General features: G+C 47.4%; 1 protein-coding gene across 8 annotated transcripts in view; it reads right to left on the minus strand.

Moving 5' to 3' along the window:
• GRAMD1B (GRAM domain containing 1B) overlaps positions 1 to 26,706 on the minus strand; it is a 76,126-nt gene that overhangs the window by 8,199 nt on the left and 41,221 nt on the right. For 4 of the 8 annotated variants that reach the window (XM_042831934.1, XM_042831928.1, XM_042831930.1 and 1 more), the window contains exons 3-17: positions 20,035 to 20,055; positions 11,636 to 11,720; positions 10,637 to 10,740; positions 10,386 to 10,481; positions 9,810 to 9,890; positions 7,857 to 7,972; positions 7,224 to 7,380; positions 6,370 to 6,559; positions 5,908 to 6,051; positions 4,924 to 5,042; positions 3,534 to 3,676; positions 2,795 to 2,898; positions 2,191 to 2,394; positions 1,864 to 1,954; positions 390 to 497 (exon numbers count right to left, since the gene is read on the minus strand). In XM_042831934.1, the coding sequence (XP_042687868.1) occupies positions 390 to 497; positions 1,864 to 1,954; positions 2,191 to 2,394; positions 2,795 to 2,898; positions 3,534 to 3,676; positions 4,924 to 5,042; positions 5,908 to 6,051; positions 6,370 to 6,559; positions 7,224 to 7,380; positions 7,857 to 7,972; positions 9,810 to 9,890; positions 10,386 to 10,481; positions 10,637 to 10,740; positions 11,636 to 11,720; positions 20,035 to 20,055 (1,763 nt within the window). Of the gene's footprint in view, positions 1 to 384; positions 498 to 1,863; positions 1,955 to 2,190; positions 2,395 to 2,794; positions 2,899 to 3,533; positions 3,677 to 4,923; positions 5,043 to 5,907; positions 6,052 to 6,369; positions 6,560 to 7,223; positions 7,381 to 7,856; positions 7,973 to 9,809; positions 9,891 to 10,385; positions 10,482 to 10,636; positions 10,741 to 11,635; positions 11,721 to 13,334; positions 14,144 to 18,420; positions 18,445 to 20,034; positions 20,056 to 25,300; positions 25,322 to 26,706 lie in introns of those variants that run through there. The other 4 variants (XM_042831936.1, XM_042831935.1, XM_042831932.1 and 1 more) reach the window with 4 other exon arrangements.

Raw genomic sequence — 26,706 nt, forward strand, 5'->3', positions numbered from 1 at the left:
TTTGGTGTAGGTCACAGCAACTGCAGTTAAAACACAACAAAGTTGTGTGTACAGGGGCATAGAGCATGTATGTTAAATGCTATACTTAACTATGGAGGGAAAGAGGGGGGGAGGAAGAAAGAGAGAAGGGGAGGAAGAGGAGGAGAGAGAAGAGGGAGAGGAAAAGAGACGAAGAGGGGGAGGGAAGGAGAGAAAGAGGAAAGGAGAGGAAGAGGGAGGGGCTTTTCCCCAACAAGTAGCTGGAGCTAATTACCTGCTTCACCTATTACATGTTTCATCTATTACATACAAAAGAGAAACAATCTACCACGTAGCCCTGAGCTTTGATGTCTCTAACACCAGCAGGAAACATGCAAGAAGAAGTAAAAACAAAGGTGGTGTGACAGTACCTTTCCTGTAGCCGCAAACCCTGCCATGCTGTGAGCGTCTGGGTGGTATATTCCAACATCCACAGTTTGTAGAACAGCATCATATTGAGAATGACCAGCAACACCAGGCTGCAAATAAAGAAAGCAGTCATTTACTGTGAGTGCTGCTACTCCATTGCCTGCCTGTCAAACCTGGGAAAACACCCAGGGCTTTCTCAAGGTTCCTGGGACCCAGGTCCATGCTGTGTGTCAGTGAGGATTTACTCTGAGTAAAGGCCAAGAAAGCAGAACCCAAAACTTCATCACATGAGAGAGATGTATAAGGAGGACAGATAGCAATGACTGATGCATCAGACTGAATGAGTGGACGTGCTGAATGTGGAGAAGGGGAGGATAGGAGAATAAGGAGGTTTAAAAGAAAAGAAAAAGAGAGAGAGAGAGAAAGACAGTACCTGAAACAGATCCTAATGGGAGCAGGGAAGAGAAAAGACGGAGTAGCTGCAGGTTAGAAACAGACTGACACAGAATAGGAGAAACTGGGCTGAGCAGAGAAGGCTCACAGTACAGAAGATAAATAGCAGGGAGGAGGGCAGGAAGGAACAGTGGGAAGAGACTCAAGAGGGAAAGAACAAACTGTGGGCTTGCAATTACTGGTGAAATTCAACCACAAAAAAAAGACAGGCTGTGGGGCTCTTACAGGCACCTATAAAGAGCATTCATGCAGGGCACTGCCACGTAAAGGCACGCTGCAGCCAGCACTCCCCACTCTTGCTTTGTGCTGAAGTGGGAATGCCACCACAGGCTGTGCAAACCACTGCTTTCAGCACACAGGGTTAGCACATGGAGGGCTCTAAGCTAAGCTAGCAGCTTGCAAGAGAAAGTTTTTGTGCCTTGCCATTCACCTGTCTAACCACAGAAGGCAGCACCAGGTGCCTGCCCAAAACTGTCACAAAGGCCCATATTTCTCCAACAGCTCTGAGTTGTAGCTGTAAACTTCTGCAGCCTTCCTCCCCCTAGGGAAAAAAATGCAGAAAAACTAACTAACCCCAGTCTGCCAATCTCAGCCTCCTCACTAAAGGACGAGTGGAGCCTATGAAAAGAGTGACCACAAGTTCTGCTGTTCCTCCACAGTTTTAATATTATGCCTTCAGCTTCCTTAGCAATAAAAACACCTGCTGTACCTGGACTGCTGCTTTAATTTGTACTGCTTCTCAGCCCTGCCCAGCTACAGCTGCAGCACTAGCACATGAAAGCTACAGGCAGGCCAGAAGGCAGAGAAGCTATAACCACTCCTGCCCTTTCCACATGAAGACTGAGTCATGGGAATATAAGGCTCACTCAAAGCACACATCCAGCAAGCCCAAGACAGACTGAATATGGTTCTTGCTGCTGATCTAGTGAGAACACTGACAGGAGCAGAGAACACCAGAAACATGAGAGGAAAAAGTTAACGGCTGACTGTGAAGGCAGAGTTAAAATAAAAAACATCACTTACACAAAACTGATGACAAGGAGCAGCTTGGAAACGCTCTGCAGGTGGAAGCCACTGGGGCTCTCCTCGGGGATGTGCCGTGTCTGTGTGGAACCTGAGGAGACAGGTGTGTGTAGGCTATGAAATGCTGTCCCATGGAGAGGGCACTGTTTTTCCTACGTTTTCCTACTACATGATCCTCTACCTTATTCAAAACAATACTCAGGGATCCACTGCTCTGGAAAGCCCAGGCTTTTCTCTCCTTTAACTCTCCGTGAGCAAACTTCCAGCTTGTCTCCAGGGCTTGTCCAGCTCTCCATCCCTGAGTGTGAGGGGTCTGTGGTTCCTTACCTGCCACGTGTTTGATTCGGTGAGCAACCTCCTCATCTGTGGGGGTGGTGACAGGGCTCAGCACCTCCTCCAAGTGCGGCACCCGCAGATGGGCATGGGCCCGTTTCCTCCGGCGGACTGTTGATTGCTTGCTCACTTTCTCTTTGGGGGATTGTCTGTGGACCTCAGCCAGGTAGGTGCTCTCTGTTTTGGTCAGTTCACTTTCTGCAGTGACAACGAGGAGAGAAAGCATTTAATAGAAGCGGAACTAGCATTGCAACGATACAAACTCTGAGCTCTCTACTGGCACAGCAGCTGGATGGAGTTCAGGTATTGACTGCTGGGGTATGAGATGACTGTGCCACAGTACACACTACAGATCCCCCACACCTTCAGCCAAACCCTTACCCCACACTCATGTTAGAGAGGAGCTGATGATCAGCAGGTGCTGCCAGATACTGGGCAGTAACTTTGGCTGACCCCATTTAAAAGCCTCTCTGAAGTCTAATCCCCAGCAGGCCAGCAGCAGCTACCACACTGTTACACTGCCTGCTTATAGGAGACATGCATAAGCTACTGAGAGTGCTGCTGTCGTTGCAGCAGCTCTGGTCACTGCCACCCTTACCTAAATGACGGAAATAATCTTCCAGGCCGCTCCAGAAATTCTTCTCAATGAAGGATTTTACCAGCCCCCAAGGCTGTTTCCTGTAACGTAACTCTGTGGAAACCCTGCAAGAAGGAGAAGTCACTCTCCATTTTCCTTCCAGAGGTTACATCAATTCCCAGTCCTTTGTCAATGTGTACATGAAAATCAATCATGCCCACACTTATCTCTGGAATGGTTTCTTTCCTTTGTGTTTCCACATCAGAAACACCGCATGAAAAGTCCTTCCAAAAGCAGGAAGGCTTCAAGAGAGCTTCACCTGAGAGGATTCCCAACACCCCTGGCCATGTGCAGGCAGGCATATAGATTACTTAGCAGAGTGAAACACAAGCCCTACAGTTTTTCCTAATACCAAATTCCTGGTGCTTCACAGAGGCACAGCCTGCAAGTACGTCCTGCTGCTTAGTGCATTCTGTTTGCTGCGTATGGCAGCTGCTCCTGCAAACAACTGCTTCAAAGAATTCAATCTGCAGATCTTCTCCCTGGCCCAACCACAAGTCCTCTGCAACAACTGTACTGTTTCCTCAGTGCTGCCACAACAGGCAGCTGCTCCATGCTAATTGTCTGCAACAGGAGTTTTCTGGCAACAAGGACACAAAGCTCAGTTCTCCCCATCCCTCCTAATGCACCAAGGGAAGCACTCCCACCCAAAGGTGACTTTTGCTTGTCAGTAAAGCTGTTCATCCCACCAGAAGTGTACCTGAGTCGGCTTTTGTTTCTGGCAACACGAGTCAGTGTGTAGCGGTTAATGGTGTAGAAATAATCATGGTAGGGGACGTCGTGAGTTAGCACCTCTGCATCTATGACATAGCACTCGCTTTCTTGGCTGGCTTTGTACATTGTCTGCATAAAAGACAGCATGCAAGGCAACTATTAGTCTGGTTAGAACATGGCTTTGATAGATAGGCACCTTTACTAGCACTTCACAAACACAGCCCCGTGACAAATAGACCATGCCCATGCCCAAGCCCCATCCAGCATTTTGCATCAGAGACAGTTCTCTGCCACATGAGGACCAATTCTGAGGGACCTTTGCAGGTGTTATCTCTTCTCACTGAACTAATATCTAGCTTTTCATTTAGCAACCTGATCTAAAAGGAGAGCTGACCCAGCTTTGAACAGAGGTCCTTCAAATCTGAACACTGTAAGGACACATCAATCAGTTTGTTTAACTGTTTCTGATCTGCTTCTTTATTTGTCTCCAAAAAGACCTCAAGGGAGAACAGACACAGTAACTGAAGACCCATAATAAAACTGTGGCTTTTCTTACAGACTCTTCCCACTTACCTCTGAGGTGAGGACACAGTAAAGTGCACCTCTGTGGTTGGCACCACATTCAGAATAAAATACCCCATGTCCTTGCTTGCCTGTAAGTGTGCCCTCTGCCCATCACCCTATCCTCTCCTTTCTCTTACCTTCCCTGCACACAGTCCTTGCTTCTGCACAGCACACTTCTTCCCACCTTTGCAAGGTGGGATTCTCCTTCCCTGAAGCACACTGCTGAGCCACCCCCATCTTTTCTTGATTCCCCTTAATGTTCTCTCAAGCTAACTTACAGCTCTTATCCTTGATCACTTGAACACATCTCTGGAAATGGGTGGAGGCTTTCGATCTCTGTAGCACCTACTGGATATAGGTAGCCCAGCTCTTCTAACACACTGCAGATGCTCCCATTTTTTATTTTATTTTTTACCTTTTACAGCAGCCATCTAACTGTCCTCACCACTAAAAATCCTGATAGCTCTGTGCAGAGCAGTGACACAGATGAGCTGACAGTACGTGACTGTCCTGTGCTGGGCAGCACAAAAACCACCACAACAGACAGATGTTAGAACCTGCTGCTTGGTGACCAACAGATCTGCTTTTGCTGGAAATATAACAGTCCTTTCCTTGCAGCACAAACCAGTGGGAGCTTAAGATCAGCTCTTCACATTTGCAGTGATACTGGGTAGCAAGTTAATACAAGAAAAATGTGTAAAGGAAAATGGATAGGGAGGATGCAAACGTGCAAAGCAGCATGCCTGAGGCAAGAAAGAAAATCACAGGTCTGTTTGTACAAAGCATTACACCAATGCTGCACTTTCACATACCTGTGTCTCAGTGACAGTGGCAGTTTTGGGAGCCAGAGGGTTGGTGAGGGTAATGGTATACAAGATCACTCTGGTTTGATTGCCATTTTCTTCCTTCTTCCAGGGGTGAAAGATAATATCTGAGAGGAGAAAACAATATTCCATCAAAGTAATTGAAAGGGATGTCAAGTCAGAAAAAAGGCATAACCAAATAACCAAGCTCAGGAGACTATTTCCTTCCCCATGCAGAGCCCAGTTGCAGAAGCACTACAGTTCAAGTAAGTATGTAGGAGAGGTCTCCTGTACTAAATGTGATCACTGCAGGGACAAGGTGCATCCTCTCCCAAGATTAGATGGGAATATTTCTGCCTGGAGCTGCTTTCAAGCAGCTCTGCCCTGAGCTTGCAAGTCTGCTAGTCTGAGGGCTAAGCAGAGCAGCTGCAGAAAGAGCCTCACTGCAGCACGGCTTCAGATTTAGACATCCACAAGGAACCACAAGTGTGAGGAATACTTTCCCCTCCTGCAGTGCAGGGAGAAGGGGTAGGCTGGAGTTGTTGCTCCTTTTGCATCCTAGAGTTATAGGGAAAGGAGGACAGCAGTATGCCAAGGAATGCACTCTGTGCATCATCAGCCTGTGTGCCAGTGTCTGGTGTAGAGCTAGCTATTTTGTTGATTATTTGGCCTTGAACATAGGATCAGACTTTAGCTGACAGCAAAAAAAAACACAGATAAAGAATGTGATTCAACCATAAACTTACACATGGCTCTTAGACAATAAACCCACAGGGCCAAACAAGGCAGGTTCTGCTTGCTTTTGATTGCCATCAGTACAGATTACAGCAGTCCCTCAGCAGCATTACCCAGTGCCTCTATCATCAGCCACACTGTGCTTCCAAGGGATGTGCTCTAGAGCTACACATTAAGACCCTGCTTCTGTGCAGACGTCTGCAACTCACAGGGAGCACAGCCCCCATCAGCAGCTGGGCTTTGCCAGCAGCAGCTTACCAGAGAACCGGCGCTGTTCCATGAAGTCCCTCTGGAACTGGGAGTCCGTGAAAAGCAAGTCATACAGTTTGTCCACGCTGAAGTTGAACACTTCATTCACATACTGACGGCCGTTCAAGTCCTCATAAAATGCCTGGACTTCACCTGTGGGAAAACAGGCCCGCCAGCCCCACCTTGATCCTCTGTGCCAGCATCACAGGCTGTGCTTTTACAGGACAGTGCTTCACAGAATGGAATTGCTTTTATCCCTTTTTCTCCACTGATCCCAGGACAATAGCAGGGACATCAGCAATTTTTAGGGACATTTTCCAAATACCCACCCTCCCATATTCACTTCCTGCAGTCTAGACCAAGAATTCTTTGCATCTGGAATTTAAGGTCCAGAAAACGAATTCAGTATTTGCTTTCCCAGTCCCTCCCTGGAAGAGACAAAGGAGAGCACTTATGGCCTGCCCTGCATACCTTCATCATGGGTCTCAGAGGAGTCACTGAGCTCAGTGGGAATGTCTTCATTGTCATTGAAGTCCAGGGAAGGGGAGTTCACAGGGGCAATGATCTCTATCTTCTCTCCCATGATATTTGCAATGCCAAGGTCTTTTTCCACAGGACTCTCTGCTACCGCCTCTTCCTCTTCTGGTAGCACCCCATCAAACTGCAGCGAGGACAGAGCACAGTGAGGGCACCACCAGCAACTAGAAAATGGGGATTATTTCTGACAACTATTCATATCTGCATATTGTTCATATTCATGTACTATCACACCTTTGAACATTTGGCCTCTACATGTCTGGAAATTAAATAATGGAGAGGTGAAAAGTTACCACGTGGTACTTGTATAAAGCACATGGGTGCATTAGATCACATCCTCTCAAAAAAAAAAAAAACACACGTAATTCAAGCTTGGGATATACACATGGCTTTTCATTTGTTCAGACAAGTGCACAAACAAGAGTTTTTGTGCTCCAGACAAGTACTACACCAGCTAGGAAAATGTGAGTTCAGGTTAGAGTCAAACAAGGTGCACCCTGCTGCACTGCTAACAAAGTTGCCCACCACTTCCACCACGCTGCAGGCAGAGGAAGAACTGTAATTCCTTTATCTCCAATTCTCCATTTCTTTTCAATCTAAAACTGTAAGTGGGGAAACAGCCTTGCTGCTGGGAGTGCAATGTATAGCTTTTAGGTCAGGCATAGCTTGCTTTCATCCCCTCAGGCAAATGTCACGAGCTCCAAAAGGATCTCACACGGATTGTGGTTGCCAGTGAAATCCCAGAAAAAAGGACTAGTGATGCCACTGCAGTGGAGGAAGACACTTACTGAGGCTGGTGCTTCACTGCTCCCTGTGGATGTCAGAGTGCTGGCAGTTACTGATTTCTTTGGCAGCTGAGGGCTAGCTTCTGGCTTGGCCTCCATGCTGCTTTTTGAGGAGCTGTCATTGACTTCATTCTCTTCCACGGGAATTTCTTCACAGTAGCTGAGACGCCACAGAGAACACAGGTTTTTATGTTTACACCTCTCTGTACAGCTACAACTGGACACACAGAGCAAGTAAGAATATTTCTGTGCAGTCTCTAGTCTGATTGGAAGAGCAGGGGAGATCAAGCCCAAACTATTCAAGTGTTTATACACAGACTGACAAGCATCAGCACTTTCTGACCACGCAACATGCTGACTAGCCCAGTGAATGGGACACTTTGGCACATTTACAGGATCACTCATCTAACTCAGCAAATGGAGAAGCAACTATTTCAGCTCCTACCAGTTTCTAGGAGGAACTGGTACACTTCCAGCTTTTTAGCCATTACACACCTACTGCCACAGAAATATTTGGCCAGAACCCAAAACCTCTCAGCAGGGACAAACAGCAGTTCGACATGAAATACTGAAGGACTTTCGCTCTCCTGAAGCCATCTTTTCTTCATCACAAACAGACACCATTCCCTCACTCACCCCATTGTGTTGAAATCGTCATCTGGAGGCACATAATCTTCATCATCGCTGGTCAGGCCCAGCTCATTCCCATAACACTGGTGGACAAAGTGCCAGAGCTCCTTTGGGCAGAGAGGCTAAAAGAGAGAACAGAGATTAGGGTACACTTTCAACCCAAATGACTAAACCATACTGAATACACCACGCTTACACTGGGACTCACACTGCCAAGTGCTAATTTAGCACTGTCTAAACAATTTTCATGTTTGACTCCTGTTGCAGGTAATGGCAGTGAGCAGCACTGAAGATTAGGATGCCCTTTTTCCCCAGAATGAAGCTACACCCAGAACAGCACAAGAAATGTGTTTTCCTGCTACTACAATGCTGTGCATGCAACCATGCAAGCAGTAAAACATTGCTTTCCTCCACATGCATTCTTCCTACCTCCTACCTCTTCTGCTCCATATAGTGTCTCCTGCTATGCCAAAGCCCAGTGCATTAGGAGATTTCTTTCCCTCCAAGTCTGCTTAAATGGAAGCCCCCTGAAAACTACAGAAACCAGGAAAACTATCTAGACAAACATTTTCTGCTGCAGTTTAAAATCAAGAGAAGTTACTGGGAAAAGCCTATGTGTATCTCAAGTTAAAAACAGAAAATGAGTTAACAAGACCATTCACAAAAGCCCAACTTTTCAGGGATGTAGGTCAGCTGACTGCCATATGACTGCATTCTGCAGCTCAAGAAAAGGGGCAGAACTCGTGATTTAAGTACGTGGGACATGAGTGAAAGAAAACAGATTTTCACATGTGAGAAATGTATGACCAATGACAAAGATTTCTTGGTAATGATGGAAAATAACCCTAGGGGACTTTTTCAGAATTGCTGGCTTGAACTTGTTCGCAGTCACTGTACGTGGTAAGGCAGGAAATTTTTAAACTAGTTCCTAAAAGTGGCCATCAAAAATGAGAAAAAAGACTCAAATGAGAAATATTTATCCAGAATCAATTTCTCATTCTGTTTGACCTTCTTTTCACATACACTCTCTATAATTCACACTGAATTCCTGTCAAAAAAACCACACTCGGCTCTGTCACTCCCTCTCCTGCTAGGCACTGATCCCACACAGGGACAAAGCACTCTCTAAGTGTTTCCTGCCTTGATCACTCCGTATCTCAGTTCCCATTTGCTATGACTTTGAAACCAAGGGCACTAAATTTTGTTATGAACTTCCAAAGGCTGATTAAATTACAGCATATGGTAGCAACAGAAGCTGCCTATTGCAAAGTGATCCCTCTGCACACTAGATACAACCCCAACCTCAGGACAGGGCATTCTGGTACACGACAACTTCAGCCTTCAGTATAGTGTGAACTTTATCCCAAACATCTCCAAATGCTGGCAGCCCTGTACGATCAGCTCATAAGTCTCACTCATGCAGCAAAGCCAGAAATACTCAATGGACAGTGGAACAGATACTCAGACCAAATATAGTAAATACAGTGACTCTAGCACAGCAGGTGCATTTTCCCACTTTATTTTAAAATCCAACCCACTGAGCCTTTACTCAATGCACCCCGCACCATTCTCATTCTAACTGGGGATGCCCTTTACACTTCTGAAGCACAGACATACTAAGAACACTGTCTGTGTGCTGAGTTGTCTGTGTTACAGTTTGAACTGCTTTCTTCTGGCCTGTAATTTGATTACAGAACTGAAAAACCTCTCCGAGGCTTCTACACCTCAGCAGAGTCAGAGAGACACCCACTGCATGTGCAAGACATGCCTGTAGGTAGACAGAATTCCATGCAAAAAGAGATATTTGCACCCACAGCAATGTCCCTGCTTCATCTAAACACACGTGCTTGTTGCCATTACATCTTTTATGTACACAATTAGTCCCAGAAATTGTGCTTCTGCATAAATACCCCAGCTGCCTTTCATTCCACCCCAATGCTGAGGTGCTGGCCTCAATACCTTGTCAAGGAGAGCGTTCTGCCAGAGTCTGAACATCATCATGTACGTCCTGTCTCGAGCCCCAAAGGAAGTAAAAAAGTGCTGAATGGGAAGAGATGGAAAGAAAAATCAGTTCAGAAAAGGCCCTCAAAGAGATGAAGATAAACACCTCTTTGGATCACTTTTCAGAGACAGTGCACAGAAGGGCTGAGCAAGCCGTACAGCACTGCCACTTGGTTCTTGGGCACAGATACAAGTCCACAGAGCCTGCATGGCGTGGCTGAGTGCCTCTCGACCAACAGAGCTGGTCTGAACACAGAAAGAGCTCCGTCAGCTAAGGAATACTGTATAACCCAGCCCTACTTCCACAACACTCCGTATAGGAGCTACATACATGAATTCCAGACTCAGCTGAAGCCCAAGGTCTGCAGAAGCTCTGCACCCAGCCCTTTTCCATTCGTGCTTTCTCCCATGCCCCATGAACCACCAGCAGTCCTTTCCATTCAGAAAACTCCCATGGAGGTGGTGCTATCTCCATTCCCCTGCCCATGACACCCAGAAATTGTGGCCCCAGAGGTGGAGGCTTCCAGGAGGTACCTTTTCAGTGTCAGTGCAAACTTGGATGGCATTAGGAATGAGCCGTGCTGTTTTTTCCTTGGTCATCGAGCAGATATCCTTCAAGCGAACTGTCAGCTACAGTCAGAGCCATGCAGAAAAGGGAAGGCAGAAAAAGAAAGCAGGTAATGAGAGACACTGGTGAGAAGGACGACGGAAAGAGTGCTTTTAAAGTTGTCAGCAAATACACTGACGTAAAACACATGCTCAGTGTGCCAGTCAGAGAGCCTTACCAGCGTCTCCCAGCGGAAGATGTTGCTGTAAAAGCAGATCCAGTTTTCAGAGAGGTAGAGGCGGCCCTGCAGGAGAATGTCTCTTTGTAGCGCACATGAGTAATCTGCAGGTGAACAACAGATGGTAATTAAGGAGCATCGAGACGAAGAGGCAGGACAGCCTAAATGTGAGGCTAAGCAGCAGCACCAAGGGAAGTTACTCAACGTAATTCTGCAGAAAGTCAGTGCAAAGCCAGAAGGAGCTGGACCACAGCTGCTGCTCTGTCCACTGGGTTGCAGTTGCAGCGTGCTGCAGACCATCTCTCTTAGTGACACACTGCCTAGCCCCATTAGCTGGCCATGTGGTAGCATTTTATGAAGTACTTCTAGACTTTAACCTGGGTTTTCCTTCTCACCTTCTAGTGTTGTTGCTTGTTTCTCTCCCAGTTTAAGCCTCCTCCTAAACAATTTCTAGTCCTCTGCTAGTACAGTGCATACTTGAGCAGTATGAGACATGGTATGAGATCATCAGTTACATAAGATAAAAGAACAGATGCAATGCAGCAGGCAGTCACTAATCAACTGCAGGACCAAAGCCTAAATGTATTTAGGGAAGGCAGTGGTGTGTGAGTAGGGAGCACTGGAGATGTACAAAAGAGTTCAAAAAAAGGGAAGTTCAGCAGTGTGCACATTGAGACACACAACCCTGACCAATGGAGGAAAGAGCCCAGACACTAACAGTGAGATCTGGGGAGCACTGTGGAGGAGAACATGCTCCTCAAACCATCAGGAGACAACACTGCAGCCGATACCAACCAGCTTTGCTTTCCATGAGCCAAACAAATGACATCTATTGGAAAGAGTGAGGAGAGGGAACTGCCTGTGGACAGGAGACAACAGGCTTGCTTCCTGGTGGCAGCCTCTTAGGAGAGGGAAATGCTGCATGTACATGTGCTGCTTTAATCCTAAAACCACAGGCCTGCACAAAAAAAGAGCACTGCACAAAGGGACTGTCCTTACCTACGATGAGGCGCTCCGTGTCAGGAAGATGCTTGAAGAGTTTCCTGAAATCTTCATTCCGTTGTTTGTAGGTCGGACTCAATACCTGCAAATAACAGAGAGCCTGTTAAAGAGAGGGGCAGGCATGAGCGTGGAGAAATGGAGTAGGAAAACAGGAACACCTTGATAAGGAGAAGGGGGATCAGATGCACTTACAAAGCATGAGGCCAGGAGCTCCCATCACAGCAGACACAGATGGGAGGATGTGGGAATCATTGCATTAAGTGAGAGGAAGAGGAGAACCTGACTTGGAAGAATAAGTACAGCAGAGAAGGTCTATACTTTTGTCTGCAATGCAGAACTGCATGGGAGCTGTGACTGCAGAGAAAATCTCTTTTCCTGCCATCATACACTGTCCAAGGTATGATACATGCTCAGTTCTAATGCATCAGTTAGCTACCAAAGCCATGAACAGCAGAGCAACCCCAGACAATAGGAGCTTAAGTACAGCTGCAGCCCTGACACAGGAGCTTAAGTGATCAATGTCACCAACAGCTCCACAGTAACGCAATCATTCCCTTTCCCCTCCTCATCAAGTGCTTCACCTGGCAGCCAGTGAACCCACTGCTACCTGCTGGCAGAAGGGGAACGTGGTTGCAGAAGAGGTTTGTGTGGGGGCTCAACCACGTTTTTCACTTATTCTGCAGACCTCATGGAAGGCACCAGAGGAGGCCGTGCTGCTGGCTGTGGGGAAATCAGGAGCTGGCTTCTCTCTGGTCTTTACTGAGCTTAATGCAAGTCTGTCCCTGGGCCTACAATTCCAGCCAAAGACCACCTCCTAACGCCATGCGCACGCTGACAGCAGCTCAGAACAGCCAGAACACCTTCTGCAGGCAGAGCTGATTTAAATAAAGGCGGGTGCAATTTCAGGAGGGCTGAGTATCTCATCAAATCTCTCATGCTTCATCCCACAAAGGAATGGCATAGCAACCTGGGGAACCCTCCCTTTCCTCTCAACAATCCTTTCCTACCTCCTCCAGCTGCAAAATACAACTCTCCCAATGCAGAATGGAGGGCACACATCTGAGGGCTCCCCCAAATTAGTCTGATTATAGAAGATTCTGTTTGAGAAAAGGGGGAAAGAGGGCACATATAGTGGTGGGGGAAATACAAAGATTGCTTAGCACTACCCTCTCAAAACCATCAAATGGTGTCAAAGCCAAGACAGAAGCACAGAATTCCACTCATAAACATTCCCTCTTCCACACACCAATACAATGAATCAGAAACAGCACTGTTTCAACATTATTTTAGTACTTCAAATACATGCTCCAGCCCTGTGGGCCCAAAGGCACTTACTTTTGAATAAATAAAACCTACAAACCAGCGATTGACAGAAATACGATTTCACTCACCAAACTTCTAGCCTGAATATCTGGAAAAGACCTTGGACAGAGATGGGCTCCACCAAGAGCTTAAACCCAAGATTTCCTGGGACCAGCAGAGAGGATGTGCAAAGGAGGTGCAAATAAGACTATAATCAGCCCTGAGCTTTGGGTTCATTGCATTATAGCAACCAGATTTAGCAGTATGGTCTCCATATGGAGGAGTGCTCCAATCCCTCTCCCACTGTCTGGGATGTTCTGACCTGTCCAAAGCCTGTAGACAATTCTGCTTAGCAGAACTTCTGGTACAAACACTTCAGTTTAGAGACACTCACAGCTGGAATTCCATCTGATCCATTGCAGAGAACCTCTTGGAGTAGGTCAGCAAGCCCCTCCAGGTCCCACTGCAGATAGGGGAGTTCTTGATCCAGTATGGGATGCCAGAGAACCCCGCACTCCAGTAAGGAATCCATGGTGCTCCCTCAGCACTTGCACAGCTCCCCGTGTTCTCAGTCAAACTCTGCTTTTCCTGTTCCTGCTGTCACCACTTCTTGTTTAGATTCAATGTCGAAAGAGATTCAGCAGTTTGGCAGGAGTTTACGTGCCTTCCCCTGCTTCTCTGCTCACATTCAGGTCATCTGCCCCAGCGGCCTCTGCAGAACTGAAAGAGGACTCCTCCTCCAGAAGACTTCAATAAAGAGGCTCATGAGGATAAGCGTGGTAATGGTTGAGCTCCTTTCTTGCAGTCTTCCCAACTTGTTGCTGAGGGTATCCTCTGAAGAAGGGCTGTAAATATGCTGACAGCCCAAGCAGCTCTGTGCAATGCCTTGTCTGCAGCCCCGATGGCCAGCACTGCCAGAGCTGCTAACTAAAATAGTTCCAATTGCCAGCACCCTGCCAGCCCAGCAGTATTCACAGATCTAGCTGCAGTTCCAGGACGGTCAGCAGCTCAGAGACTTCAGCTGGTTGTTTGCTTTTTTTTCCCCTTTGAAAGCAGAAAAGCAGTTATTCCTCAGTGCCCACCGCAGGCTCTCCTCTCCTGTCCCTCTCGGCTCTGAAAAGCAGTTTCAGTCTCTGCTAAGGTTTCTGTAGGAAGGAGCGGGTGTGGAGATACCGAAACCACTCGCACATGCTTTAAGTTACTGTGGCTGGGTAATTCTGTGGGCCAATGCCCTGCAGTAACCCAGGCTGGGCCCTGCCTCCCAGCAGATGTTTCCTGTAATGGAAAGTTGCTGGACAGAGCGTGCTGGGGGAGGCGTGGGGGGGTGAGGGGGGCCGGGGTAAGGAAAGACCAGCCTGCAGAACATAGTCATGATGAAATCAGCCATCTGAGATGCACACAGTTAGGACTTCAGGGCTCAGCTGCTCCTGCATGCATTACTGAGCCCCTCCAAAATGGGTCTGGGTTCGGTGTCACCTCATCAGTTGGGTCACTTTGGGAATGAAGAGCAAGAGCTCCTTCGGGCACCAGCAATGAACTCCCTGCAGGTCTCAGAATCACAGAATTGTAGGGGTTGGAAGGCACCTCCAGAGATCATCGTGTCCAACCCCCCTGCCAAAGCAGGTTCCCTACACCAGGTCACACAGGTAGGCATCCAGGCAGGTCTTGAACATCTCCAGAGAAGGACTGCTGGAACACAGCTCCCTGTATCCCTCTGCCCCTCACCTCCACCCTGTCCATCTCTTTACTCAGGCACAGAAACACAAAGGAAACGTCCACACCAGCACTGCTCAACTGCAATGCTGTCTGTGGAAACAAGAGACAAGAATAAGGAAGAAACAGCCTCAATCTTCCAAGTAACCTGTGCACACAGCTGTCTCCAAGCAAACTAACAAACCACTGGAAAGCCACAGTTTCACTGCAGGGCCAGCAAGTGCAGGCTGCCCACAGACAGGGAGAAGCACCAAGCTGCTCGGGTGCACTACAGAAGCACTGCTGGGGCCTGTCACCATTAGAAGGGCACATCCATCAGTCACCCCAAGACAGAGAGAGAGCAAAGCGATTTCTGCAGCCTAAAGAGGATGATGTACCAGCACTGCAGACAGCCACGAGCTATCTGCTTTGTTGCACTGGATGTCCCTCCTTGCTGCAAATGACTCACGGGATTACTTCTAGCAAACCCCTCAGATTACACACCCACCATCCCTGTGCCAGATCTGAATGGCACCAGTGATCAGATGAGCTAACCCGGAGGTGGGGACAGCAAACATTAACTCTTCTGCAAACAGAAAGAGACGGGACAGGATGGCACTGCGAAGGGTGGAGAGGAGACTCAAGGGAGGAAAGGGGAGAACGGGGCACCCAGGGTCACATCTTGCTGATAATACACTGAGAAATGCATGGGAAATCTAAAGCAGCCACTGCTGGGGGATGGGACAGCACAGGGGAGTTTGACAGCACAAGAACTGAGAAAGAAATGGTCTTGGTACAGCATGCAGCACAGAAAGCAGGTAGGTCAGGAGAGAGACGGCATGAGGCAGGGAGAAAAGGGGAAAGGAAAACCTTGACTGATCTGCATGAGTGATGGATTTGCACCTAACATTTAAGGAAGATTTACGTTGCTTCTGGACAGAACAGAAACACGACTGGAAAGGCCAGGATACACAGTGTGCCTGGGAGAGAGTTCCAACCCCAGTGACAGCAGGGCTGCTGTGCTGATGAATGCCAGTAGGGAAACTGACCACCTGTCCCACAGCTTCTCTTCTCGACCTGGTTTGCTCTCTGGGGCCTTTTTTCTTCTTTTTCTTCTTCTTTTCTTTTAAAAGTGATTGAACAACACAGGGAGAAGCTTCAGAGTAACCAATGGCAGCTCGTGGTTAAGAAGTGAGTTTGAATCTATCACCCCATAAGCTCGCACCAGAAATTCATTCCAACTCAGTGCCACTACACCACAGCAGCCATGCTGGGTGCAGTGATCAGTACATCATATCAGGGCTGAAGGGAATGGCCTGCAAAACCACCTGAAGGACAGTGAGTTAGCAGTGCTTCAGGAACAGCTGGACGTGTGGTGATGGAACCCAGAAGCTGACAGCACTGACAGACAGCACCTCACTCTCTCACCATCACGCCTGGATTTCTGCACTAAATCCTGCTGATAAGATCGCTGTTTCTGGTCAGACTCAGGCTTCCACCTGCTGGCTGGCCTTTTCCAATGTCTTACCTAAAATAGTGCTTACTTTTCTTTCCAGCAGCTGAGAATTCCCCTTCACTCTGCTATCTGTAAGGTCTCCAACAGGGTGCTGCTTTAAAGAAGTCAGCACACCGACTCCACCAAAGGCTGATTTCTTACTGTGTTCAGCCCTGTGATCATCTGACGTAGTCACAGACAGACTGCACAGTCAGGTCAGCTCTTAACAAGACCACACTGAGGCTTGTCCCTCTGTTCAGCTGCTTCTCCTGCTGCCATTCCTCCTGCCTCCTTCACTTGTGTCCCTGCCTGTTGCAATCCTCGGTACAGACTGTGCTTTCCCAAAGACAACTTTTCAGACTTACTATTTAAGAACAGCTAAAAAAGGCAGTTAGTGTCTTCACACTGTAATTTTCCCATTCAGTACCCTGGGATGGTCCTGCACATGGGTGGGGAGGGTGAGACTCAGGTTAGTTATAGGGGAAGCTGTAAGAAAGCAAGAACGCAAGCCTGGTTGCAAAAGAGTAGGCAGGTGAAAGGGCTGGAAGTAGATAAACACAAAAGAAAGGAGTACAGACTAGGGCTGTCCTTGAGTTCTAAACATTAAACTGCGAACAAACCTTGTGGACATATATATACAAATAAATCTTCCATCTCCCCCAGCGTCAACTGTTTAACTTTCACAGTCATCTCATGCTCTTTTCTGGGGATGTTCTCTGCTAACTCTCCTAGCGCACAGCAGCCCCAGATCTGGGAGCAGAGATGGGAACTTACAGAAGCAACTTTTGCTACAGAGGGGCAGACATGAAACCCAAGTGCTCCTCCTCCCCCAAAGCCCAGCAAGAGAAGGACAAAGAGACTATTTTCTCTGTCAATAAAACATCTCCGATTTGCCTCTAATTTTAAGGACTTGTACTGAGGGAATGATTCTTTCTGGTGACTTGTGGAGCTCCTGCATCCCACACTGTCAGCACAGCCTCCTCCTCCATTTCACCAGGGAAGAGGGACGTGAACTCCCCACTGCTAAGCACGTCGGGTCTGCAGAATAAGTCACATCTCTGTTTCAGTAAACAAAATTACAGAGAAAACTTGTTTGGGAAGCTCTGTTCTTTCCTTAAAAACAAATTTAAAAACTCTCTTAAGAGTAATAAACCAATCAGTGATAATTTGGCACGCAGACGACTCAAACTCCATCCTGATGGATGAGCACAGATGGGTGAGGCACTGCCAATGAGCTGCAGTCTGCACGAAAGCAATTCCTCCAGGCCAGGGGCTCCATGTCTGACGTTCCCAACCAAAGGCAGGAGAAACACCTCAGCGACGTCTCCTTGCCACGGTTCAGCCAGCCCAGAGATGTTTGCTTTTCCACCATAAGGGCACAAACACAAGGCAAACCCATGGAAGTTGAGTGCATTCATTCCGGTGTTCCTTTTCTAAAATCTCACAGTGAACCTGACCAGCTCGTACTCATCTCTGGAAAGCAAAGAAGAGAAAGCACCAAGAGCACAGAAGGACAGGTCTCTTGCCACATCAACCCATGAGCTTGGTTCACTCCCTTTCTCCCACTTGTCAGTCTGGTAGGGATGCCAATCCCAAAAAGCACTGCTAGGATCAAGAGGAGAACACGCAAGGGCAGAAAAGTTGGTAACATATTAAGGAAAAAGTAGAAAAAAAAGGAATCTAGGAGAGAGAAAAGGAAAGCTTCCAATTGGCAAACAGGGGCATGGTGCTACAGAGACAAAAAGACCAGTTAAAAGCAGCAAAAACTGACGCTGGCATTCTGACCACTGATGCTCTGGGGGGGCTCTGAGGGCCGTGTGCTCTTTGAGGCAGGGTCTGTACCTTTGGTCTGGCACCCAGGGCCACCAAAGCGACACACGGAAAGCAGAGTGTTTGCTGCAAGAACACAGAACTTCTTGTACAATGGAAGCAAGGGCAAGTGAGATAAATGAAACGTCGAGGCTTCACAATGGGGCTGCCTCTACAGATTCATTTCTAGAGCTGCTCTCAGTATGGAAAATAAACAGAGGAATCAGACTGGTCCAAGTGCCAGAAAAATCCTGCTGGGAAGGAGCTGGCAAAGAAAAGAAACTCTATCGAGGAGAAACATTAGCAAATTTTTAATATTAATACTGCCAATAGGATTTAATGCCTTCCTGGAGTTTGCAGCCCATCTGCGTCTCCACATTGCTGCTTTTATCTGGCCAGAACGTCTCTACTCACTAGAACATGTTTTGTTTTCTAAAGGAAAATAATTGTGGGGCGAACCACAAAATATGCAGCCAGTGCTTACTCTCCGGATGTACTGTCTCTCATGCTGAAAATATATGGAGGAAAAACAAGAGAACAGCAAGATAAGATAGAGAGGACACAGAAAAACGAGAGACCCACAGAAGCAGACCACAGCAAAGCATCGTGCAGCAGGGTGTGCATCTCAGCAGCTACAGCCTGACTCAGCTCTTGTGCAACAGCAAAAGTCACCTTGAGCCATGGCCATGGCCTCCATGTGCCTGGCTGGGCTGCCTACGTGCCCCAGCTGCCTCTGACTGCCAATTCTCTGCCAACCTGCTCTCCTGTGTTTATCCTCCTCTCTTCATGCTATTGTCTCCATGCCACTATCTGTTTTTCTGAGGTCAACCCTTGCTTGTCTGTGCTGCTCTCTACCTTGAAATCTGATTATCCACCTTGGCTCTTCTTTCCAGCAAATGGAGTTTGCAGTGATGCTGCTGCCAAGAGGACAGCTGTTCTGTGTTCACACATCTCTCTCTCCCCACTGCAGCCCTCCCTACTAAATTTCCTTCTCTTTTTGAGTTTTGAGGGACGCCTGCCCACTTCCTACCAAGAGCACAAAGAATTCCCACATCAAACCAGATACATTTGACACTTGGAATAATCGGCAAATAGGATTTCACCCCAAAGACATAGCAGACTTATCACTTACTGAAGCAAAAGGAGTAAGGTGCAAAAAGAAAACAAAACCAACAAAGCACCTTCTCCTTTGCTGGTAGCAAAGAGCACACTCCACCAGGAGCCCCTCTCTGATGTGTCTGTCCAGTGACTCAGACCCACAACCCCAGACAAACTAGAGCTGCTGTTAATGCTGACAAGACCTCAGCCTCCTGCCATAGTGCTTCCCAGCCAGGACACAAGATGCCACAACTACACAGCATGGTACCTAACCAGCCACACGAAGGACTTTTAGACAAGGCAGAGAAGGTGAAACATCCTGGTGGTGGTTATTTGAAGTCTGCTCCTCGTGCCTGTGTCAGATCTGAGCACATCACAGCAGCTAAAAGCCCTGATTCTCCTGTCTCATGCTGCAGAAAGGTGGGGATGCTGCAGAACGTGGAGTGACTGCTGCATTTTGCTGCAAAGGCACTGCACTGCTGATAGCTGCCCTGAAGAGCCTGAGGGTAGGGTTCAACCATGCAAGGTGATTGACTATGGGAATGTGCAAACCACCAGCTGTGTGCCTACAACACTGCTACTCATGCTCGCAGAGCACAAATAAGATTGAGGCAGAAGCAAAAGAGAAACCATCTTCGCTTTTCTGTGAGATCAACAGAAAGTAATTCCTCTCTTGCCCCGCTCCACCCTGAGATGCAAAGGGTTTGCATGGTGGCAGTTCTCCTTGTCACCACATCAAGACCAACTCTGATAGGGAACTGGAAGGTACAGGATGTAGAGAACAGCAGAGGAGTGACTGGAAGGACAAAGCTTTTGCTCCTTGTCTCTGGCACCCTTTCCCTTAGGATGTCAGGTGTCCTTTGCCAGTTCTGAGCCATTTCCATCTTTTCAGAAATGGTCAGTATGCCCCACTGCCACTGCAAAGCCCCTTTGCACCTTCCCCCCCACCCAAGCACCCAGCCCACTTTCACCCAGGGACAAGAGAAACAGGAGTACTTACATTATACCAACTCTGGCTTTTCTGTAAGGACAAAATAAAAGAGAAGCATTAGTTAGCACAGAGATCTTAGGATCAAAAAGAAAGATGGACAGAGAAAGTAGGTCCAATCTGGCTTGCATAATTAGCAAAGTGAAAGTGAGATTAAACAGGAGGTTTCAGTGAATTTCACAGCACGGTCTAACACAGCTATTTCCAGTTACGGAAACAAAGATCAAATCCAGGAGCAAGAATCTATAATAGGAAACAGTTCAGGCTAATGTGTGCATGTCCACATGCACGCACACGCACACAAACCTGCACACATGCTGCAATCCCTTTTGCAGAGCAGCAGCGCCCACTAGCAACAGAGGAGCTCATCATAATCACTGCCACACATCTCTGGTCGAGGCTTTATTTTCTAGGCCTGCTGCCTAGGTTGGGAATATCACATTGATGTGAACAGGACCCGCTGCAAACAACAACCCTTGGAGAATTCTTGGAATGCAGGGAGACCTTTTACTCACTCACAAAGCAGCCATCAGCCAACGCTTTCAGTAGTATTTTAAATTTTAAAAGGGAGACACGTACAGAGACAAGAACATTGCTGAAGGAAAGCAATAGAAAAGCTGAACAGAAGAAAAAAAAAAAAAAAGAGACTTATTTGCAAAATTTTAGCACGCAGTGTTTTGCGTCATCTGCACACGTACATTTTCACCCTTATTACAGCATTTCAGATGGTTTCAGGCCAGGCCACAAGTCACAGTGGAGCATCTGAAAAGGTTCACTCGGCTTGGAAAGTCACTCTTGGCCATTTCCAGCCAGAGGTGCAATTTTTCAGCACAGAGGGAGGAAGAAACGAGCCTCACACTCCCATTCCAGCAAAGCTGGCTTTCCAATGTCAGGACACAGAGCAGAAGCATCCCCACAGCTGGGGCAGATTTAGCCCAGAACAGCAAAGCATGGGGCACCGCAGCCTTATGCCATTAGCAGTGCTGAGCCATGGGGCACAGCATCAGCACTGCAGGTGCCAGCAGCCCCACAGCTGCGCCTGTCCCTTCCTCCAACCCACAGCCACACGTCTGCATGGCACCCGGCCGAGTTCTGCTTAATGGACAAAGACAGAAGCAGTGTCTCACTGCACTTCTTTCTTTGAAGACATCTCACTTCTGACTTTGGACTGGGAGTATTTTTCAGTTTTATACCCCATCCGGGCTACAAACAAACTCATCTCAGACTTTTAAGGGACTTTGGGAAAGTTGCACTCAGAGAGCTAAGTTCCTACTGCCAGAAACACAGAAATGAGCTGTGCTGGGACAGCCCACAGCAGGAGCAATGACATTCATCATGTTTTACCATAAGAAAGTAAGTGCAGAGCGTGAATGAGAACAGATTGGAACAGAGATTGCTATGAAGACATGCTTTGCCTACACTGCTTTCCACCCTGCTCACAGTTTCCTGTGCTCCCTGTACACCACTGCACCCAGCTAACCTCCCCAGCACCTGGATCCCACACCCAGCTGGCAGCCAACCCTTCCCAAGGACTGCTTGCCACCTCGGGCACTTTGGCCACTTGGGAAATCATCCTGTTTACTGCACTGATCTCCAATGAAAATCCCCACAGTAACAGGAAATATGTCACAAAATAAACCACAACAATTTGACACTTGAAAGAGCAGCACTCCTAAGGCCTCTCCCTAAACCCAGGGGAAAAGATATGAGCTGAAGAGCTGAATACACACTAAGGCTCAGTAACTAACCTCAGGAATCTTCTCTTGCTTGCTACACTTCCCCACAGTTGGCCATACCCTCCATTCATGAACTGTCAGCTGAAATTGTCCTTCTCTGCAGGGGGACAAGGAAAAGTCCCTCCAGTGATGGCTTCTCTGCAGCATCTTCCCTCTTCCACACCTTTAGATGGATACCCAAGCCTCATCTTTTGCTTCAAGTTTTCTAAATGTGAGAGGTTCCTTCTTCCTGTCATCTACCTTTTACACGTAACAGACTACAGAGAGTCCAAAGAAGAGCAAAACTAAGGTTCTGTGATAATCTGACTTCTTAATTCCAACTTCAACTGCATTCAACTTTAAAAAGAAAAAAGGTTTATCACTGAGTGTCAGAATGTAGAGGGCTGCAAACTGTGAAAATCAAGAGACAGTACAGCAGAGGGGGGTGAAAAAGGAAAAACATATTCTTACTTTGAGCAGGTTAAGTCTGTCATACTGGAAAAAGAAACCATAAGCATTAGAACAGAAAAAAAATGAAATAAAGCAGGAAGGGAGGAAGGGAGCTGCACACAAAAGTGGAAAAGATGTCACTGGTTTGCAGAGGTGACGCTGTGGGAGCAGACAGCAGAACGCAGAGTTACGTGGTGGCTGCAACCAGGAAGAACTTTGGAGAAGCTGAGAAAAATGGGGGATTTATGAGCCTCTAACGACTGTAAGGCTGCCCTGAATCTTCGTGTGTTAATAATCCTGGATTTGCTTGGAAAGTTACAGCTTTACAGTGCAGATGGGAAGCGGTGGATCACATGAATGAAGTTTGGCTTGCTAGCTTGAAGCCAACAGAGTTTCCATCTTTTAGCACTACTGGGAGCAGGATCACAATCCCTCCTACATACTTCTGCTTCCAGAGGAACAGAAACATTCTGCCAAGTGAATGACATGCCATGGGCTATAGATGCATCACTAAGTCCATTTTATAACCAGGGAAATAGGGGCACAGAGACAAGGTGAGGAGACAGAACTCTGAATACATTCCACAGCCCTTCCTCCTGGTCTGCATACCTCCAGATCTACACTGTTCACCTCCCTTCTGTATCCCTGTATCTCAAATAAATTGATGCTCTTTATTCTCAGACTCCTCACCTCTGTTCAAAATGAGCAGAATACCTAAAGGAGGATTGTGCCACCCAGCAGGAGGATCAAATGGGAAGACACAGCCAAACTCTTCTAACTGACACTAAAAGGACAAGGTGCAACAGTTATATGCTGCAGTAGGGGAAATTCTACTTGGATAAAGCCTGTTCACAGCAGGAGTGGTTAAGCACTGGAGCAGGGACCCAGCAAGGCTGTGATATCTCCATCCAAAATGCAGAGAAGTCTCTGGGCAACTCAGTCTAACCAAATCAATCCCATTTTGAACAGGATTTTGGCCCAGAGACCTTCAGATAACCCCTCCCCACCTAAATGGCTCTACAGTCTTCTGAGTCTACATTGCTACTAGGTATAGGCAGTAGGAAGAATATTGAAAGCTTTGTAACAGAGATGAAATCACTTTTTTCTTTATGCAAGAGCAAGAGAGTTAAAAATACGTTATCCCACAGTTGGCAGCAAGCAAAATCCCTTCATTCCTTGAGCCCAGAAAGCTGTTTCAGGAGCAGCAGTGTTCCCCCAAGGCTGAGACAGGCTTACAAATCATCTGGTCCACGCCAAGGTGGTGGGTGGCAAGGGAAAGCAGCTCCAGGAAAGGCCTCTTACAGATGCAATCCAGTGCTTAAAAACTCCTGGTGAAGCGCTCCCTCTGATGGCAGCACTGCAGCACGGCGATCAGCGCAACAGACAAAAGAGGGCAAGGGACTTCAAGCAGAGCTGTCAGCGGTTGTATAAACACAGCATCAAACTCATGGGCTCAAGCTGTTTCATTTCATCAGCGAGACAGGTTGGAAAATTAAACTCTTCTTCGTCTTGCAGAAGAGGGGTTGGGGAGAGAAGAGACTGAGAAAGGAGATTTTACCACGTGCGCCCCTCCTTTCTTTGTTCCCAGCCTTTCCCCATCTTAAGCAGCTATCTGTCATGTGGGGAGAGACAGGGAGCTCACTGCACCTGATTCTCTCCTACCAAAAAGAGCTGCTTTGTGGAGCACGGGGTGAGATTCTGGCTGGGGCAGGGGGTCAGGGCAGGAGCTTTGATTCAGGCTGGCGGAGCCCAGGACCCCCTTCTCTGCACCTGCTTTCCATGCACCAGCACTCACCTCGGCTCCATCTTCCTTTTGTTTCTCTAGCTGTTATAAAGCATTTCTTCTCTCTGTAAGCTTATCACAGCAGCAATACAAACACATTGCACACATCACTCCCTACCAAGGCTCTTCCCACCTCTCCTCTGCTTGGCTGAGCACTTCCAGCCCAGCCCAGCCTGCCCACATACTTCTACTCACCAGCAAGCCCTGCAGCTGTGCCACTCCACACCCATGTCTTCCATAGAACTGGTGTCACATCTCACCTCAAATCTTAGGCCCACAGTCCTCTTTAGTAGCACCCAAGCTACAGTCACCATGCAAAAGTCAACCTGTCTAAACAAAGACATGAAGTTCCCAGCAGCCACCAGCAATCATGCAAGACAAGGCTGGCTAAAAGGGCATTCTGACCAAGGAAAAACAGTAAAACAGTACTGTAAACTTCACTGCTTACTAGGAGCTTGCCTAGAATTGAATCCAAGGTATTCAGCTGGGAAAAAGCCAAGACACTGATTTGGCAGATGATGAAGCCATCCAAGCCATTCTGATTTTAACTTCACTTGCATTCACATGTAGAAATGCCAACAGCCTGACACTTTGTCCAATAAGCATCCCAACAGCGTTTCTGATTTTTACACTCTTCTGAGGGTAGCAATGAGATTTGAGATCACATCTCAGATGAGCTTATCTCCAATCCAAGCACCCACAGAGGGATTTTCTACTTATTACCTTTCAGAGCGAGCCCATGAATTCTCACAATTCATTTGGGACAAATCTGTTCTACCAGGTGTAAGCTGGGTTCATTTGAAATCACTGATCTTTAATATTTACATCACACAGAAAAACGTGCAAGGTCAGTAAACTGAGATCAATGGCCTCAAATCAACTCTTCATCATTAGAAAAAAACAAAACACAAACTAACAGTTAAGTTAGGGAGATCAACTCTTGTTTCCAAAAGGCATAAAGAAGAGAAGAAAGAGGATGGATTATGGTACAGTTCAGCCTACCAAAGCCAGAGGATCTCTCCCTGTAAAGACAACAACTCATTGTAAGGGAGAGGGAAAACAAATCTTAAAACAAAGCCTAAAATTGGAAGTAATTGAAGGAGGGTGGGGAACAGGCCAGTTTTCACACCACGTGAGCAAATATTAATGAGATCCCAGTGATATAAGTGAAACCAGCTTCTCAGCTACAGGCATCGGGGTGAGCTCTTGCTGACATTCTCACAGCCACGCCAGGAGAATGCCTTACTGGAGTCACTGCTCAGTACCACGGGGTTTCTGCAGGATGAGACAATTCTACAGTGGGGCACAGGAGAGAAAAAAGAAGGCTTACTTTGGAGAGGCGCTTGTGTGACTTAATCGGAGAGAAAGCATGCAGGAATGAAAAGAGAGAAATTAAGGAAAGAAGAAAAATTACCTCATGAGTCCAGAGAAGGAAAACCCACAAACCCAGCAGACAGCATCACATCCCTCCCAATTCCACTTCCTTTCCTTGTTAAAAGCACCATGAATTACTATTAAGCTATGCTATTAAGCTTCACCAGTCACTGCGTTGTCAAGAATCAGAATTCTGTGATTCTGTGATCACATTCCCGTGACCTTGAATCACAGCACATCACAGCCAGGGCAATGCAACTCGTCTCAGGAACACCCTTTGCTGAGGATGCAATTGCCCTGACAAACTGACCCCCAGCGTGGCAATGAACAGTGAGCACCCTGCCTCCTCCCACCTGTATGGCTTCCTTCTGGGGACAGGCTGCCCATGCACACAGGCCTGACAGCACCATCACGCCCATGGGCATCCTCCTCCACCCTGGGGTGGTGGCTGAAGATTATCAGGCACACAGGAAGCAAGTCTAACCTCAAGGGCAGCCCCAGAATTACCTAGCCTCAAATGAATCGTCCCAAAAAATCCCTTCGTCCCATCTTTTCAACACACACCCTCCTTCCTTAGAGGTGAGAGAGCAATTCAGCCCAGGGAGTGTGGGCCAGTGGATCCTGTTTCTTCTGCTGATGGTGAATACCAAGAGGAGTGGATGAAGACTATTTATGCACGTGACACAATCCTGCAATAAGCTAGGCAAAGGACCCAACAGCTCATTTCCCACAAGCCAACATCTATGCCATACAGTCATCTGTGACACTGCAGTGGTTCAAGGTGAAATATTTCACTTTGCAAAATGAGTAAAATGCAAATGCTCCTGGCAGCTCCTACACCACTGACGTCAGCGTTACTATCAAAGGTTACTCTTGGTTCCCACAGCACCCATCTGCTTCAACAAATCCCACTGCTCACAGAAAATCAGGAGTCCCTACACCTGAAACCCTCATCCTTCCAGTACAGCAAAGACATGGCTGATGTTGGCTCCAGTACTACCAAAAGACAGAGCCCTTCCTGAGGAAAAGTATCATCTGTCCAAGACTTCCATGGAGTTTGTCAGACATCTGTAATATTGTACCATTAAGAGACACCGTGCAGAGGACTAGCAAACTGATTCTGTGCAGTCTGAATCTCATCTCAACATGGCTTGGCCAGGACTGGAGAGATGCGTGGGCTTTTTACAAGCTGTCTGCACAGAGGAATCTTCATGTGTTCCATGACCCTTTGTGATCTAATTGATAAAGAGCAATTGCAACAGCTGATTTTCAAGGTCTAATTCAAAAGCACAGAGCCTGCCAAGAAAACAGGGCCCTGACTGCAAAATGATTAGCCTACAAAAGCCAGTTTTGAGCCACAGT

The sequence above is a fragment of the Centrocercus urophasianus genome, unplaced genomic scaffold (assembly GCF_019232065.1).
Source record: "Centrocercus urophasianus isolate 14NV4802_14NV808 unplaced genomic scaffold, USGS_Curo_1.0 seq_37, whole genome shotgun sequence".
Classification (NCBI taxonomy): domain Eukaryota; kingdom Metazoa; phylum Chordata; class Aves; order Galliformes; family Phasianidae; genus Centrocercus; species Centrocercus urophasianus.